Below are 15,718 nucleotides of genomic sequence, written 5' to 3'. Positions count from 1 at the left end.
CATCGTTGACCTTGACCTCAGTTAATTGGGCGATGAGTGCGTTGACAAAGAGGCAAAACAGAGTCGGTGCAAGCACACAGCCCTGCCTCACCCCTCTGACCAACATGGCCGACACGGGTTAATACTAAAAGGACTTTCTTCAACATTGGTCCCTCTTCAATGTTTAGCACACGCCGTAGCGTGTTTACAATAAAATGACGCAGCTCTAAGACGCGGACGGGAGCGCACTACGGAGAGACGCTTTCAGGACGCTGATAACCACTCGGTAAGCTTCAAATATGCTATGGCAAATCTCCTTAGGATTGGATGATTTGTTTTAAACCAATACGTTCCAATGGGACGACAAATAGTGATAATGACTTCTTTAAACCACATTACGTGCTTCTGGGCAAGTGCTTAATGACAGGGTCTGTCTCTTGCGTCTTTGGTGTTATTGAAAGGACTTAACATGGTACCTTGTCTTATGGATTGATCTCGTTTTACATTACTGGAGCAAACTAGTTTGATTTGCAGTCACTATAGATATTACTACGACCGCGATTTACTTGGTAAGATGCAAGTGCTCACACATCTCCTAATTTCTCCTACTTAGACTAGCAATACAATGGATAGTTAACCCTCACACTTTACTAAACAATCCTCTCCTTTCCCCCCTGCGCGCTTACATTGCAGACTAAAAGGGTTGACTTCAGAAAGTTACTATATTGTTAAGAAAGCGAGGGGCTTTGACAACAGAATATAGATTTAAAGGGAGAATAAGGAAAGGACAATGTGTCTCTTTTCCTTAATACCCCTTCGTTTTTGTGTGTAATGATAAAAATTGGGATATTTATCATATGTCACAGAATTACACACGGTCTAAATTGGTGCATATAGGTTCACATTCATTTATTTATATTGACTGTCACTTCAAAAACAAGTGATAGCAGGATATATAACTTTTTAAATAAACAGAATCACTAATAAAGCATGTGGTGACTTGGAACCAGTCTCAATCACTCTTCGGTGCACGGGTGACAACATCTCTACGGTGTACCTTAGATTTTTATATGTTTTTTCTTTTTGCTTGGTGTTGGCCTATTCACTTATGGTCACAATGTCCAGTCGGACAATGGTTTTAATGTTTTGTATAGTCTTTTTATTCATATTAAAATGTATTGTTACAATTATGTCTTTTTTATATGTGATTTTGCAGCTTTGAGGAAGCCCTGCCGGGCGAAACGCGCGTCGGCTGCCGATTGTATATGGAATAAAAAAGTGATAACAGAACACTTTCTCCGGATACGGACTATTTTTTGTGGACTGTATGTTCAAACAGCACATATGAGAGTGGACTAAATGTTTGGGAACCTTCTTTAATAACAAAGTTGAATTGATCAAGGAAATCTATAATTACTTCTCTCTGGTGTGCTTTGTTGCTTGTGAGATTACAAGAGTAAACAGTGCATGCTTTGCTCCTCAACAATTAGCAGGCATAATGAACAGTAAAGGAAATAGATAACAGACTATCACTACAAAGGGTCAGTGAGGAACAGCAACATCGGCAATGAAGGGAAGGTGGGCGGGGACAAGGCAGTGGCTGCAATTAAAAGAGGGTGGCTAGGCAAAAAGCAAGAGCGGAAACAGAGGGCAGGCAGGCAGGCAAACCCCAACAGAGTAGGGGGAGGGAGGGAGAACACTAAGCAACAATAGCAACTGAAGGAGGGTGGATGATCGGAGAGAAAGGAACAATGGCAACTGAGAAAATAGAGGGAGGGTGGGTAGACACTAAGCAACAGTGGTGAGAGGTAGGGTGGTGGTAAAAAAATAAAAACAGTAATGGGAGGAGCAGAGTGTGGGCGGACACTAAACAGCAGTAATGGAGAAAGGATGGGCAAGGAAAAGCAACAGTGGCAACAAAGGGACAATGGGTGGGGTACAAGCAACAGCGGGAGTGGGCAGACACTAAGCAACAGTGACAATGGAGTGGTCGAGGAAAAATAAACTATGGCAGTGGAGGGGAGGGAGTGCGAACACTAAACAGCTGGGGCATAAGGTTCCGCTCACCAAGAACCCTGTGCTAGACAGGTTGATGGATGTTTGTTGTCAGCTGAGACTTAAAAGTTAAATCTCAACATAAACGATCAATTCTCATTACTTTAATTCAGTCAATGATGATAGTTTAGTTGAGTTATAAAGTGTTTTATTTTAAATCTCTTTGTTATTCATTCTTTTATTGATATACAAGTATCCAAATGTCATCATTGAAGGTTAACTGGATCAGTCAATCAATATTAAGTAACAAGTCAATTCATTCTACCAAAACAAAGCATCAATACAATAAATGTAACAAGCATGTTTTATTAAGAAACTTCCCTATTCTAGGCTAACTTAAGATAAATATGAAAGGAGTTTAAGGTGTCAGTTCAGATATGAGAATCAAGCACAAGCAAAAAGCTTTAGCAGAATAAGCTAGAAAATATTCTCAGCTCTAATAATAGCAGATCGAAGAATAACTAAGACTTTTCAAAACGAGATATCCAGGAAACTCAGGATAGAGCCTCCTCTCAGAAAATCATGGAAAGAGAACACCTAATGTGCTGTTCGAATAGCAGTCAAGGAAGAATCAATCTGCCTTACTAGTCTAGGAACATGCACTCATATAAAACATACAATTTCTACGTTGCAGCACAGATATTCTTTCTTCTTCATGTTGACCAATAGGATTTCCGCATGCTACTGGGAACATGTCTACTCCCCATTTTCTCATCAGAGTGCAATCATCTTTTAATCAGGTTTCCTTAAATGCTGGGGCACATCCTTTCTTGCTTCACAAATCTTTTTCCCTTTAATCTTCCTCCCTGTGGTGAGAAGCTTACACTCAGTCGTCTAATACAACAAACATCAATACATTAACTAATAAACAGTAGTTTCCAAAATTGCAAGGTCTGCGGCAAAGTAAATTTAAAAAAATCTGTATTAATGGGCCTATCACAGAGAATCATGGCACCTTCAGCCATGCCAACTTAGCAATAATAAATACTTCATTGCTGTATTATAGGTCTATGGTATTTAAGTATGGTACCTAGTACAAATTTTGCATTCATAAACATACTTCATTTTTAAATGTATACTCTGCACATTGCATTTGTAATACAGTTTTCTGCAAATAAAATAGATTTTAGCTTGCAGGAGACACTAAGTAACAGTGGTGACAGAGGGAGGGGTTATTTACAAAGTTTTCTATAGCACGAACATGACCCCAAAGGGTATCAGAGCGCTTCACATTTCGGAAGGGAAGGACATAGTAAAGGGAAAATGGCAAAGGGGTAACTGAGCGTATCATATTTAGCTAATATCATAGTGTACTAGGAGGAGAACAAACATTACATAATAAGGTACATCAGACAACCCTGAGCTTCACAGTTGTTAGACCAAAAAGAACGTAGTCAGAGGGGCATTGAGAGGGTGGTGGTGAAAAAACAAAAACAGAGGCGACAGAGGGAGAGTGGTGGTGAAAAAGGAAAAGCAACGATGGAGGGAGCAGAGGGTGGGTGGACAGTAAGCAGCGGTGGCAATGGAGGAATGTTGGGCGAGGAAAAGCAGCAATGGCAACAGAGGGACAATGGGTTGACGAAAAAGCAGGAGCGGCAACAGAGGGAGTGGACAGACCCTAATCATCAGCGACAATGGAGTGGTCGAGTAAAAGGCAACTATAACAATAAAGAGGAGGAAGAGAGCACACTAAGCAACAGCTTCAACAGCCGGACTGTTGGGCGGGGAAAAAGCAATAGAAGCACTAGAGGGGAAAAAGCAACAGTAGGAACAGAGGGAGAGTGGACAGGGAAAAAGCAACAACAGCAATGGAGGGAATAGAGTAAAAGTCGTTTGACATTATTAGGTAGAGGTAATGGAGGGAAAGTGGGTGGGGATAAAGCAACAGCTACAACGGAGGATGGGTGGGCAGGCAGGCAGAAGCTGCAGGGACGGAAGGAAATAGCACACTAGCATGAGAGATAAACATGGAATTTGGGATAGACACACATTGGTATGTAGCAGGACAAGGACAAAGCAACACAGAGGGAGTGCGGGGGTATTACTAAGCGAGCAAGTGACAATGTGGACTGCGGGAGGTGAGCATAACAGAACATGGGAGGGGAAACAACTTGGAGCACTGGTGGTGGGGAAAAAAGCACACAAGGAAGACAGCTGGAAAATACAAGCACTCTCATGGAGTGCTTCACGAAAAAGAAAAAATGGATCCCGAAAAGCAGACACTGGTGGAAGCACAGAACGAGCCAATCAGAGAGATGGTAAACAGGCTATGCTCCATGGGAGGGACAGACACAAGCTGGAAAAGCTAAATCAAATGCCAGCAAATAGAGAGCAGGCAAATGAAAGTGACAAAAAACAAAGCCAATGGTAAGCAATAGTTAGAAGGCTTTACACAGTATGCTTTCGGCATGTCCCCATGTGTCTTTGCAACTTGACAGCTATACAGTTTGGTAGGCTTCAACCTAAAAAGAAATTCAAACCATAATGTTGTCTCCTACAGGATTACACCATCAATGATCAATCTCTCCTATTATTTTTCACTAAACATAAGGAACAGAAACTTAGTAGTCCATAAACGCAGGCCCTCCAATCGTGGGTACTCCCTTACTCTAAGTGATGAGAATAAGATGTATTCATAAGAGAAAAATAATAATATGATGGCAGTCTTGTAATCTTACACTTCTTGGGGCTCGCAGCCATATCTGACGACACATATGCCAGCACCCATACAGCATGCACTATTGCTCTTCCGACTTGGTGAATTTCCATCAAACAACCCTGTACCTACCTGGAAGGAGGTCTGGCAGGATAGCCACTGCCGCTTATGTGGCCACAGTAAAGAAAACCTACTCCATTTAATCTGAGTCAGCCCTGCTCTTCCCCTAAAGCGAAAACTGCTATGCCTTGCGTTGAAGGCTATTCAAATTAGGTCCTGCTGCCCTGCAGTAATGACACTTTTGAATGGCTACATCATTCAGCCATCGTGCAAAATACCCAGGTTTCTGCTCCAGGCAGCAAAGCTGCTTCTACAGCAAACACCGTAAACTCTATACCAAAATTTGAGCATTGATGAATGAACCCAAGCCAGAAGTATTATTGGCTTAACCCCGAAAAAGTTGCAACAAACAGTATGAAGCTAAAGCACCTTAGAATATCAGAAACTGTCTAATTGTGTGAGAAAGCAGTAAGGAATTTCACGAAGTCTGCACTTTAGAACACCAGACGTTGTCTGTCTACATGCCTGTAATGATTTCCATTCTTAGCACCTATGGCATCAGTATCCCATTTATTATACGCACTTTGTACTACAAACATTACAGGTCAAATTTGTAACCTAAAAGTACCATTTTTATTTGTTAATAAGCAATGGCTATTTTATACCCACAGGCACCATAAGCAGAGACTTCTGGAAAGTTGATCCTTAAACTTGTCTCTTGTTCCAACTGTGGCATTCAGCGCCACCATTTGCACACTCATTGCTGCCCTATTTGAACGTCTTAATGTTTTCATCTGTTTTAACTTGATTTTTTTGCAGTCCTCATTGCCGCCCCGTTTCAATCTTTTAATATGATAATCGTTTTTAACTTGACGTTTTGTGTATTTTAATATTCTATTTTGTATTCATATTTAGTCTCATATTACAATGAATTTAATTAATTAGCAATAAAGAATGCTTTCCTTTAAAATAATATAACTTTCAATTAAACAAACCCTGAAAAAACTAAGAAAATCTGTGTATGGGCTCCATGCAGAATGCCACAAACATGGGAGCCAAGAGGAATTGGACAAATGTAGGCGCCAGGAGAAATGAATGGGACCTGCCCATAACTTTGTCCTGCTATACCACATGTCAGGCGCCAGGCAAAGTAGCAGCAAACTGCAAATGGAACCAGTGTTCCATAACAAAGGGAATACACAATGTCACTGAATTCTAAAACTGCCAGATTTCCTTATGGACTTCCCACCCCACATACTACCAGGCCACGGCCAGTGCCTAGTCTGGCAATAATCGGAGGGAGCTGAACCTCCGGAACAGAGCCTGGATCGTAAATGGCATATCAGGTCTTCCATGGTCCAGCTGTAAATGGTTGTCACCCTTGCCATTTTTTTATCAGCATGACCAGTATTTTAATCACTTGGGGGCCTATGCATCAACAATGCCATTTGCGATTCCTTATTAGCGAAAAATAAGGAATCGCTAATAAGGAATAGCAAAAGGCTATGCATGTAGGAATCGCTATTCAAATAGCGATTCCTTAATATTCCTTATTACCGAATCGGTAATACCGAATCGGTAATAAGGAATACCTACCCATTCATTCCTATGGGCTTGGAGGCCCATAGGAATGAATGTAAAGCCAGTCTGTATTAGCGATTCGGTATTACCGAATCGCTAATAGCGGGAGCACTTTCAAGGGTGCCAGGGTGTCAAAAGGACACCCTGTTGCACCCCTGAAAATGATATGTGCACATATGTTGCACACACACATGCTCTAAGGGCATGTGTGTGCGCAACATGAAACTTTGAAAAATGCACAAAAGTGCATTTTTCAAAGTTTTTGCAAATTACCATGCAGTTCATCTTCATGGTAATTTGCTCCCCCTATTAGCGAAATCGCTAATTTTTTAACTTTGATGCATTGCATTTAAGGAATCTCACTTTGGGATTCCTTAAATGCAATCGCTATTTAAGGAATCGGTATTTAAGGAATCCCTATTTAAAGAATAGCTATTTAAGGATTCCTTAAATAGCGATTTCTGCTTTTGGGTTGATGCATTGGGATTGGGTATTTTTTACTTAATACCGGGAGCTATTACCGAATCGGTATTTTACCGACTGGATTTTGGGTTGATGCATGAGGCTGATGGAGAGGTGGAGGGAAACAGAGGCTCTTCAAGGGTTTGACACACTGACCTCGAAGGCGCAGATAGGACAAAACTTTCCAATGCCAGAAAAAAATACCCAAAAAATGTATGTATTACATGCCGTATATTCCAAATCACCATTTATCCCTCGTGCACACTAACACTTGTTGACACTTTGCTCTTCATTTTATTAGACGTACTGTCATTTATGTTTTGCTTCTGACTAATGATTAATTAAAGTTATTCCCAGCATTTGTTTTTGTCCTCATTCACCTCAGGAACCATGTCCATTTCTTCCACCCTTATTTCGGAAAAGAGAAAGACCAACCACTGAAGGGCACAACACACTGGACATTTAACCTGCCTGCGGTAGTCTCTCTCTCACAGTGTTAACTTCACACCGGCAGCTGCTTTCGGAGACAAGATACGGAGGGGCTCTGCAGCACACCAGGGAGTTTTACCGGTGTAATCATTGGACATATTTACACTTTATATATCTTCATTACCCCCCACGTTTTGCTGCAGCATTTCCAGACTCGCAATCCATACTTGTAAAAGCTTCCAGAAGCCTTTCGTCTTAGATTCTTTCCCTAGCAAGTCCATCCTGGACATATATAAAAGGGACTCCAGCTATTCCGAATGCTGCGGTGGTGCGGTTCCCACCCACTTACGGCAGATCTCTTTTAGCAAGTGGAACTGCATAAAACAGCAGGTCTCTAAAAAAAACCTGTGAGGCCATCCACCACACCAAAAATAACCAATGATAGGCTTACCTTCATTTGCCGTCCCAAAATACCAGATATGGTAATCTCCACTTTGTCCCAAAATTCTCTGATTACCAGACATTGGTAAAACATATGGACATCTATCGCTTTTTCCAAGCCACATTTTGCACAGCTGGTTTGACTTCCTTTCCCCATCTTTGACAATTTTTCAGGTGTTATGTATACCCTGTGAAGTGAAAACAAGTGGTTTCTCCTTAAAAAAGCAGGCTTGACAATGAGGTAAAGTGTGCGCATAGATACTTGCCAAATATTCTGCAACTGCTCCCTTGGCAAGTGTCTTCCCCACAATTCCTCTGCCAGTTTAAAATATCCATCCATAGTGTCATGTATTTGCCAGTATCAGAATACAACTTCCTTACTTCCTGATGGTTTTATGGCCAATTGTTCCTCCAAGATGTTACCTACTCCCAATGTCGATTTTCTACTTTATTCCCAGCTTTTTAGTTGTGTGTATTTAAACTTTAAAAGGCTGCCCTTCATCAACCCATTTAGATCTTGCCAGGCTAGAAGGCTCCCATTGTGTGCCAGGTCTCCCCAGATCCTTAATCCGTGTTTTTTATGGGTACCGCCAGTTTATGGTTAAGGCACTCCGGAGTCCCTGGCGAATCCCAGATCGGGGCAAAGTGTGAGTAGTAGTCTAGTTTCAAAAGTCAAACATAATACCACATCTTCGCTAATTATTGTAATACCTTTAATTTAATTTTTGTGAAGTATTTTGGGTCTCCAAATTTAAAAAGGAAGCCATCTACTTCGACCTTGCTTACTTTTAGCATTGCTGAAAACACTAACCCTATTACAGATCCATCAGGCGTCTTTGCGAGCATTCTGGAGTTTGTCAATTGGAAGGCCCATGCATAATATTGTATATCTGGGAGGGATAATCCTCCCTTCTCCCTCTTTCTCCGCAGCTTTTTCCAGGAGATCCTGATCCACTTATATGCCCAAATAAATGCATTTATTGCCTGCTAAATTTTCTGTATGGAGGCTTTATCAAAGTGTAATGGTATGGTATTAAATAGGAAAGTAATCTTTGGCAGTATAGTCATCTTGACCAAGTTCACCCTCAATAGGATCGTTAGCGGGAGGTGTGCTCATCCCTTCATTAGTTGCACAATCTCTTTTAACACTCTCCTCAGATTAGTATCTGCAATTGCATTTACATCTTGCACTATCTTTAGGCCCAGATATCGCATTTCCTTCATCAACTGAGATTCACTTCTCTTATTCCATACCATAACCTCCGTTTTGTTTACATTAACTAAGTACCCCGACACCTCGCCAAAATCCAATGCCATACGTAAAATAGTCGGCAAGGCTGCCCCGAGATCAGAGGAGTAGACCATGAGGTCATCTGCGTATAACGTGACCTTCTTGACCCACTCTCCTCCACTGTGTTCCCGAGTGTTTGTGTCCTATCAGATAATGTATCCATCTTTTTTTCTAATGTCTCACAGAAGCCACGTATCTCGCACTGGTTTGCTTCAGACACTGCAAACCCTTTCTTGATGTCTACCGTGAGTGCCACAAGCATCGCCTCCAGAGAACTAACCGAAGTTACTACTTGGTTTCCGCTTTCAGGATTTTTAGGGCTTATGACTGGTATGCAATCTCCATGATTTTTATCCGTGACCTGAGTGTTACCACCTGCCTGACACCGAGATCCACTTAAACTAACAACTTCAGGGGTCTCTTCCTGACAGGGCTGCTCCCCACTTCCCACTACCCACTACCTCCCCTGTCTCCATTGCTGCTGCCCCCCAGTTGCCTCTGACCTTCTCTGGCCCAGCTTGTGTTGGTTTTTTCAGTGTTAGTATCAGTGGTTGAACCTTAAAGAAGGACCTCAGGGAGGGTGTAATTTTCTGTTTTTGCTCAGGTCATTCAACTTTTTTTCCCTGATATTTGCTCTTTTTTTTTTACTTCCCTTCTAGGTTTCTCTCTCGGGTGATCTTTCTATGGATGACAGGGGGGTGTGGGTGGGCCGAGCGACTCACCAGTTCCCCAGGGGGGAATCGGTACCACCTCACTATCCACCGCTTTTGCAAGTGGGTTACCAACCTCAGGTACTCAAACACCATATACTCACCTGGACCCATAAACACACATTCACATAGGCTAGTAATTACCGCTGGGGGCCAAGTTTTATAAATGCCTTTTTATGAGATTAGTTATCTGTCAAATTTTAACTAATCTTTCACTGATCAAAAAGTTATTTCCTCTGGTCAATGGACCTATTAGTTGAAACTAGTTGATGGTAAAATGACATTTAGAATTTATATTCTTTACCATATTGAAATAACCACAGACTCGGGAGAAGTTTTAAATGTTTATCTAGTTAATTCATGTGAGCCAAATTCAATAATACAGTACAAACTCCGTTTCTCCAAAGAGAAAAGTCAATAATGTCAATAATCAGTCACCTAAATTAGAACAAAGTTTCACAATGACAGTACTTCAGAAAGGAGAGGATAGAGAGAGTAGTATAATGATATACTACACAGAAATATATTTACCTAGAATGGTGTGGAAAACAAACCCTTGGCCTACTAGACCTTTGCCTATATTGGTAAACCAAGTCCCTATTGAGGTAATACTATTTGTTAATTTCTTCCATACACTGTCAACTTCCAGTGGTTTCAAATCTTCTTCCAGTTTCGATATATTTATAATGTATCCTCCAATTTCTACACTTTTATCTGGAATATAAGTGCAACGATGTTGCGCTTTCAGCATTTTACAGGCTCCGCCCTCTTTTGGCAATAATATATCAAGAGGAAGTCGATTTTGCAAAACCATTGATCTAATTGCAACCATTTTGGTATTGATTAATAAGAACCCCCCTTTTCGTCCCCATCCTCCGATAACCAAAAAGTTATGTTCACATTCATTGGAACCAATAAATACATTGTTATAGTCAGTCTTTAATCTATGGAGGCAGATCTTCCCTTTCTTTTCAAAATCTAGGAACATCGCAGCGTGAGTCTTGCCATCTGTATACATTTCCTCTTTCTCAGCCCATTGAGGAATCTGCGGCTTCTTTTCAGCCTTTCTTTGGAAGTCCGGTCTCCTCTCCTCTACTAACTTCAAAAATATATTTTCTTCTTTGTGTAATGAACATGTTAGATTGATTTTGTGTGCTTCTGCTATATCTATTGTTTTCATAGTTAAGAAATATTCACCCATAAACTGTGCATCTTTAGTACTAAGAACTGGATTCATACTCTTGCGAATAGGAACCTCTGAAAATATCACATCTAAATTTGAATAATAATACTGTAATTTTCCTGTTCTATAAAATAAACTAGCTAATATACTCCATTAAATGTTATACAAAAATGTTAATGGTAAATGGTGATAGGTGACACCTTCTGCTACTGATGCTGGTAATTTCATACATACATAACAATCACTAATATCCATGATGTCTACGTACTGAACTAATAGCTTTGGGAATAAATTTAAAGCAGTTTCATTATTTGTCACAGTGTGATGTAAATCTACCTCATCTGGTGCTTCTGGTTCTACTCTATTTCCCTTTATGTTAGCCACTCTGTCTTTAGTATCTGTATTTTTCTTTTGTCACCACTAAATAAGGGATTGCTACGGTTAATACTAACCAGAATATAAGTACTAAACATATCCTATAAATACATATTCTACAACACTTCTTTTTACAATTTCGTTTTGGTCTTCCAGCAACCCTATCATCAGCCATTTTAATTTAAGAAGATTCCTCTTCTTTTCTCTGCTCTATTTTTATGAATTTTATTTATTTGATCTTCAAATAGGTATAACGTCTCCTTCATCAATCTGTTCAACAATCAATTCTTCGTCACTTTCTTCATTCAGATCTAGAATAAAACACACAAGCAAGCTTCATCTTGCTAAAATGTGTAATGAGGTGCATATTAATTTACACAATACTTTATTCATACAGTGTTACGAGTTATATGAGAGGATTGCATCCGAGCAAGTCACTTTTATAAGAGTCCTTTCTCCATCAATCCCCTCTTTGAAGGCATGTGTACCATCACTAAATTACCCATCACCAAACCAGATGCCAACTTTAACACATCTGAATTCCCTTTCAGGTCTTTTCATTTCCTTCCTCATTTTTATCTTTTAAATTTTTCATTTTCTTCTATAATTCGCCTTTCACTTCTTCTAACTGAATTTCTTCATACTTTCTTTTCTTTCCCCTTTCATTTACTTCATATGTTTTTCTCGTTCTACAACATTTGTACCATGTCATTATTGCTAAGACTAGTATTATTATTCCAAATATAGGTAGTATTATTTGGCCTACTAGACCTTTGCCTATATTGGTAAACCAAGTCCCTATTGAGGTAATACTATTTGTTAATTTCTTCCATACACTGTCAACTTCCAGTGGTTTCAAATCTTCTTCCAGTTTCGATATATTTATAATGTATCCTCCAATTTCTACACTTTTATCTGGAATATAAGTGCAACGATGTTGCGCTTTCAGCATTTTACAGGCTCCGCCCTCTTTTGGCAATAATATATCAAGAGGAAGTCGATTTTGCAAAACCATTGATCTAATTGCAACCATTTTGGTATTGATTAATAAGAACCCTCCAGCAGTATCAGTCAACAGACGATCAACTACTGTAGACAACTGACAAATCTTTCGTGAATTCAGAATGACTCCACTGAAGGTATCAATGCACTAAATATATCGCCTACTATTTCTGAAAAACTAGCTCTTTTCCTACGGGTTAGTTAGTTTGGGTTTTCATTGCTTCCAGAGATTATTTTTACATGATAGACTTTAGGGAATACTATTCCAAAATAGAAACTCCCATACCAGCGTGAAGGCAGCCTAAAATAAGCTTTATTCCCACACACATAATAAATTCCAGGAAATACTGGATCCGTTCCCCCTTTTCGTCCCCATCCTCCGATAACCAAAAAGTTATGTTCACATTCATTGGAACCAATAAATACATTGTTATAGTCAGTCTTTAATCTATGGAGGCAGATCTTCCCTTTCTTTTCAAAATCTAGGAACATCGCAGCGTGAGTCTTGCCATCTGTATACATTTCCTCTTTCTCAGCCCATTGAGGAATCTGCGGCTTCTTTTCAGAAGCCTTTCTTTGGAAGTCCGGTCTCCTCTCCTCTACTAACTTCAAAAATATATTTTCTTCTTTGTGTAATGAACATGTTAGATTGATTTTGTGTGCTTCTGCTATATCTATTGTTTTCATAGTTAAGAAATATTCACCCATAAACTGTGCATCTTTAGTACTAAGAACTGGATTCATACTCTTGCGAATAGGAACCTCTGAAAATATCACATCTAAATTTGAATAATAATACTGTAATTTTCCTGTTCTATAAAATAAACTAGCTAATATACTCCATTAAATGTTATACAAAAATGTTAATGGTAAATGGTGATAGGTGACACCTTCTGCTACTGATGCTGGTAATTTCATACATACATAACAATCACTAATATCCATGATGTCTACGTACTGAACTAATAGCTTTGGGAATAAATTTAAAGCAGTTTCATTATTTGTCACAGTGTGATGTAAATCTACCTCATCTGGTGCTTCTGGTTCTACTCTATTTCCCTTTATGTTAGCCACTCTGTCTTTAGTATCTGTATTTTTCTTTTGTCACCACTAAATAAGGGATTGCTACGGTTAATACTAACCAGAATATAAGTACTAAACATATCCTATAAATACATATTCTACAACACTTCTTTTTACAATTTCGTTTTGGTCTTCCAGCAACCCTATCATCAGCCATTTTAATTTAAGAAGATTCCTCTTCTTTTCTCTGCTCTATTTTTATGAATTTTATTTATTTGATCTTCAAATAGGTATAACGTCTCCTTCATCAATCTGTTCAACAATCAATTCTTCGTCACTTTCTTCATTCAGATCTAGATTTTCGAATTCTTCAAGAATCACATAGGTCCATTCAGGACCTTTGAACTTATTGTTCAAAATTCGCAGTCTTTGACTCCTTCGCCTGGGTTTTCCAGTCAATTTCCCAGACTGACTAGAGACTTCATTTACTTGCTCAGGTTCTTCACTCATTGTTTTTAAGTGATACTTTAATCTTTTAACACCACCTGGCTAATTATCACCTTTTCTGACCTTTTTGGTTTGTACTGCACTTTCACGTTCCTCGTCTCTTTCAAGTATTCTTTTATTTTCGTTATGTTGTGGCACAATTTTATTATCTTCATCTTCAGAGTCCCTCTCGATCTGTCCTTGTTCAGGGATTATTGTTGTGACATCATTTGCCTGAACGTGTTCTTCTTCCTCTATCTGGTCCCGTTCAGATCTTATTTTGACTTCTTCTTCTTCCTGAACTTGTTCTTCTGATCCTAACTGGTCCTGCTCAGGTCTTACTGCACTTTGCTTTTCTGCAGCCTGAACGTGTTCTTCTAGTCCTGTCTGTCCCTCCTCAGATCTGTGAATATATTGGTTCACCTCTGTCTGAGTATATTTTTCTCTCCTTGTTTGATTCTGCTCAGGGTTTTCAACAGTTTTATTCACCCTTTCCTGAGCGTGTTTTTCTACACCTGTCTGATCCTCTCTAGTTTCCTGTCTTCCTAGTCTGGTTCTGCTTCTCATTTTAATAATCACTTCAGGTATGTCAACCACTGGTATCCATTCCTCCTGACTTGTGCTTGGTTGTTCTTGAACAGCTACTTCAGAATCTGTTATTCTAGGTTCTTCGCCTGTACAACCTTCAGCGCCCTCAACTGCTTGTGTCAGTTGTGATTCCCTTTCCTCAGGAGCTGGTACTCTTTTGGTATGACTGGCATGGATCCAGTTAGGCAAATCTGCACATTTCACGGCTGTCGTTGTAACCAGTATGACCTGTCGCGGCTTATCCCACCTGGGTGCTAGGCACGACTCTCGGATGTGATTCTTCACTACTACCCAGTCCCCGGGATTTAGACCATGTTCTTGATCCGGCTGCCTGGCAACTGCGTCTTCTCCAACCTGGTGAGAGACAGAACGCACTAGGTCAGCCAATCCTTTACAATAATCTAGTACCAGATCATCAGTTATACTCAACAGTTTGTGTCCAGGTATAAATGCTAGTCTCATTGCTCTTCCCATGAGAATTTCATGGGGACTCAATCCTGTGTTTCTATCACGACTGTTTCTGAGTCCCATCAGAACAAGAGGTAATGCATCTGGCCAACACAGTGATGTGGATGCACACACCTTTGCCAGTCTTGATTTGATTGTGCCATTCATTTGTTTCACCACTCCAGTAGCCTCTGGGCGATATGCACAGTGCAGTTTTTGTTAAATTTTAAATGCTTCACAGAATAACCACATTATTTCATTATTAAAGTGAGATCCTCTATCTGATTCCACAGTTACTGGAAAACCAAACCGCGGAATTAGCTCCCTCAACAGTAGTCTGGCAACTGTTATGTGGTCATTTCATGTAGTAGGGTATGCCTTCACCCACCGTGAGAACAAGCAAACTATGACAAGGACATATAGTTGGATAAAATCTACCTGCAACCTCACAAATGGTGCTTCTGCCTTCCCAATTCTTCCCTAATTGACCACTGTTTTTCTGCCTGGGTTTATTTCTTAACAAGTTAAGAATCTCTGGCAAAGACTCTCTGCGACAGCCCTAAATCTTGGATTAAACAAATCCTGTCTAAAGAGCCTGATCATGGCGTCCCTGCCTACATATGTGTCTCCATGATACATTCGGGCCATTTGAGATAGTAAACAATTTGGCATTACTGGTCTGCCATCTTGGCAAACCCACACGTCATATTCTGTTCTCCTTTGCCACCCTGTTTTTATCCACTCCTCCTTTTCACTCTGTTAGAACCGGGGTAGCTTGGTGCGGAGCGGGTAGGCTAAACTCCGGAGCAATGTGTAAAGCATCTGCCCAGTCCACACTCACAGGCGACACACTAGGCCCACTACAAACGAGACTCGACACCAGGTTGTGTAAAAATAACTTGTGTATTAGGCAAACACATTAGAATCATAATCACAAGCACCTATAACAC

The 15,718-nt window shown here is 40.1% G+C and overlaps 1 protein-coding gene across 2 annotated transcripts in view; it reads right to left on the bottom strand.

Annotated features, from left to right (window-relative positions):
* Nucleotides 1-1,844: 1,844 nt before the first annotated feature.
* The window catches only part of LOC146816728 (uncharacterized), a 35,814-nt gene continuing 21,940 nt past the window's right edge, over nt 1,845-15,718 (bottom strand). For both annotated transcript variants that reach the window (XR_014962484.1, XM_085609161.1), the window contains 2 exons: nt 7,674-7,851; nt 1,845-2,840 (listed from right to left, as the gene is read on the bottom strand). Coding sequence is in view for 1 of the 2 variants with exons in the window: in XM_085609161.1 (XP_085465287.1) it covers nt 2,781-2,840; nt 7,674-7,851 (238 nt within the window). In the remaining variant the exon portion in view is untranslated. The remainder of the gene's footprint in view (nt 2,841-7,673; nt 7,852-15,718) is intronic.

The sequence above is a fragment of the Triturus cristatus genome, chromosome 6 (assembly GCF_964204655.1).
Source record: "Triturus cristatus chromosome 6, aTriCri1.1, whole genome shotgun sequence".
NCBI lineage: Eukaryota > Metazoa > Chordata > Amphibia > Caudata > Salamandridae > Triturus > Triturus cristatus.
This window is presented reverse-complemented; position numbering and strand designations above follow the sequence as displayed.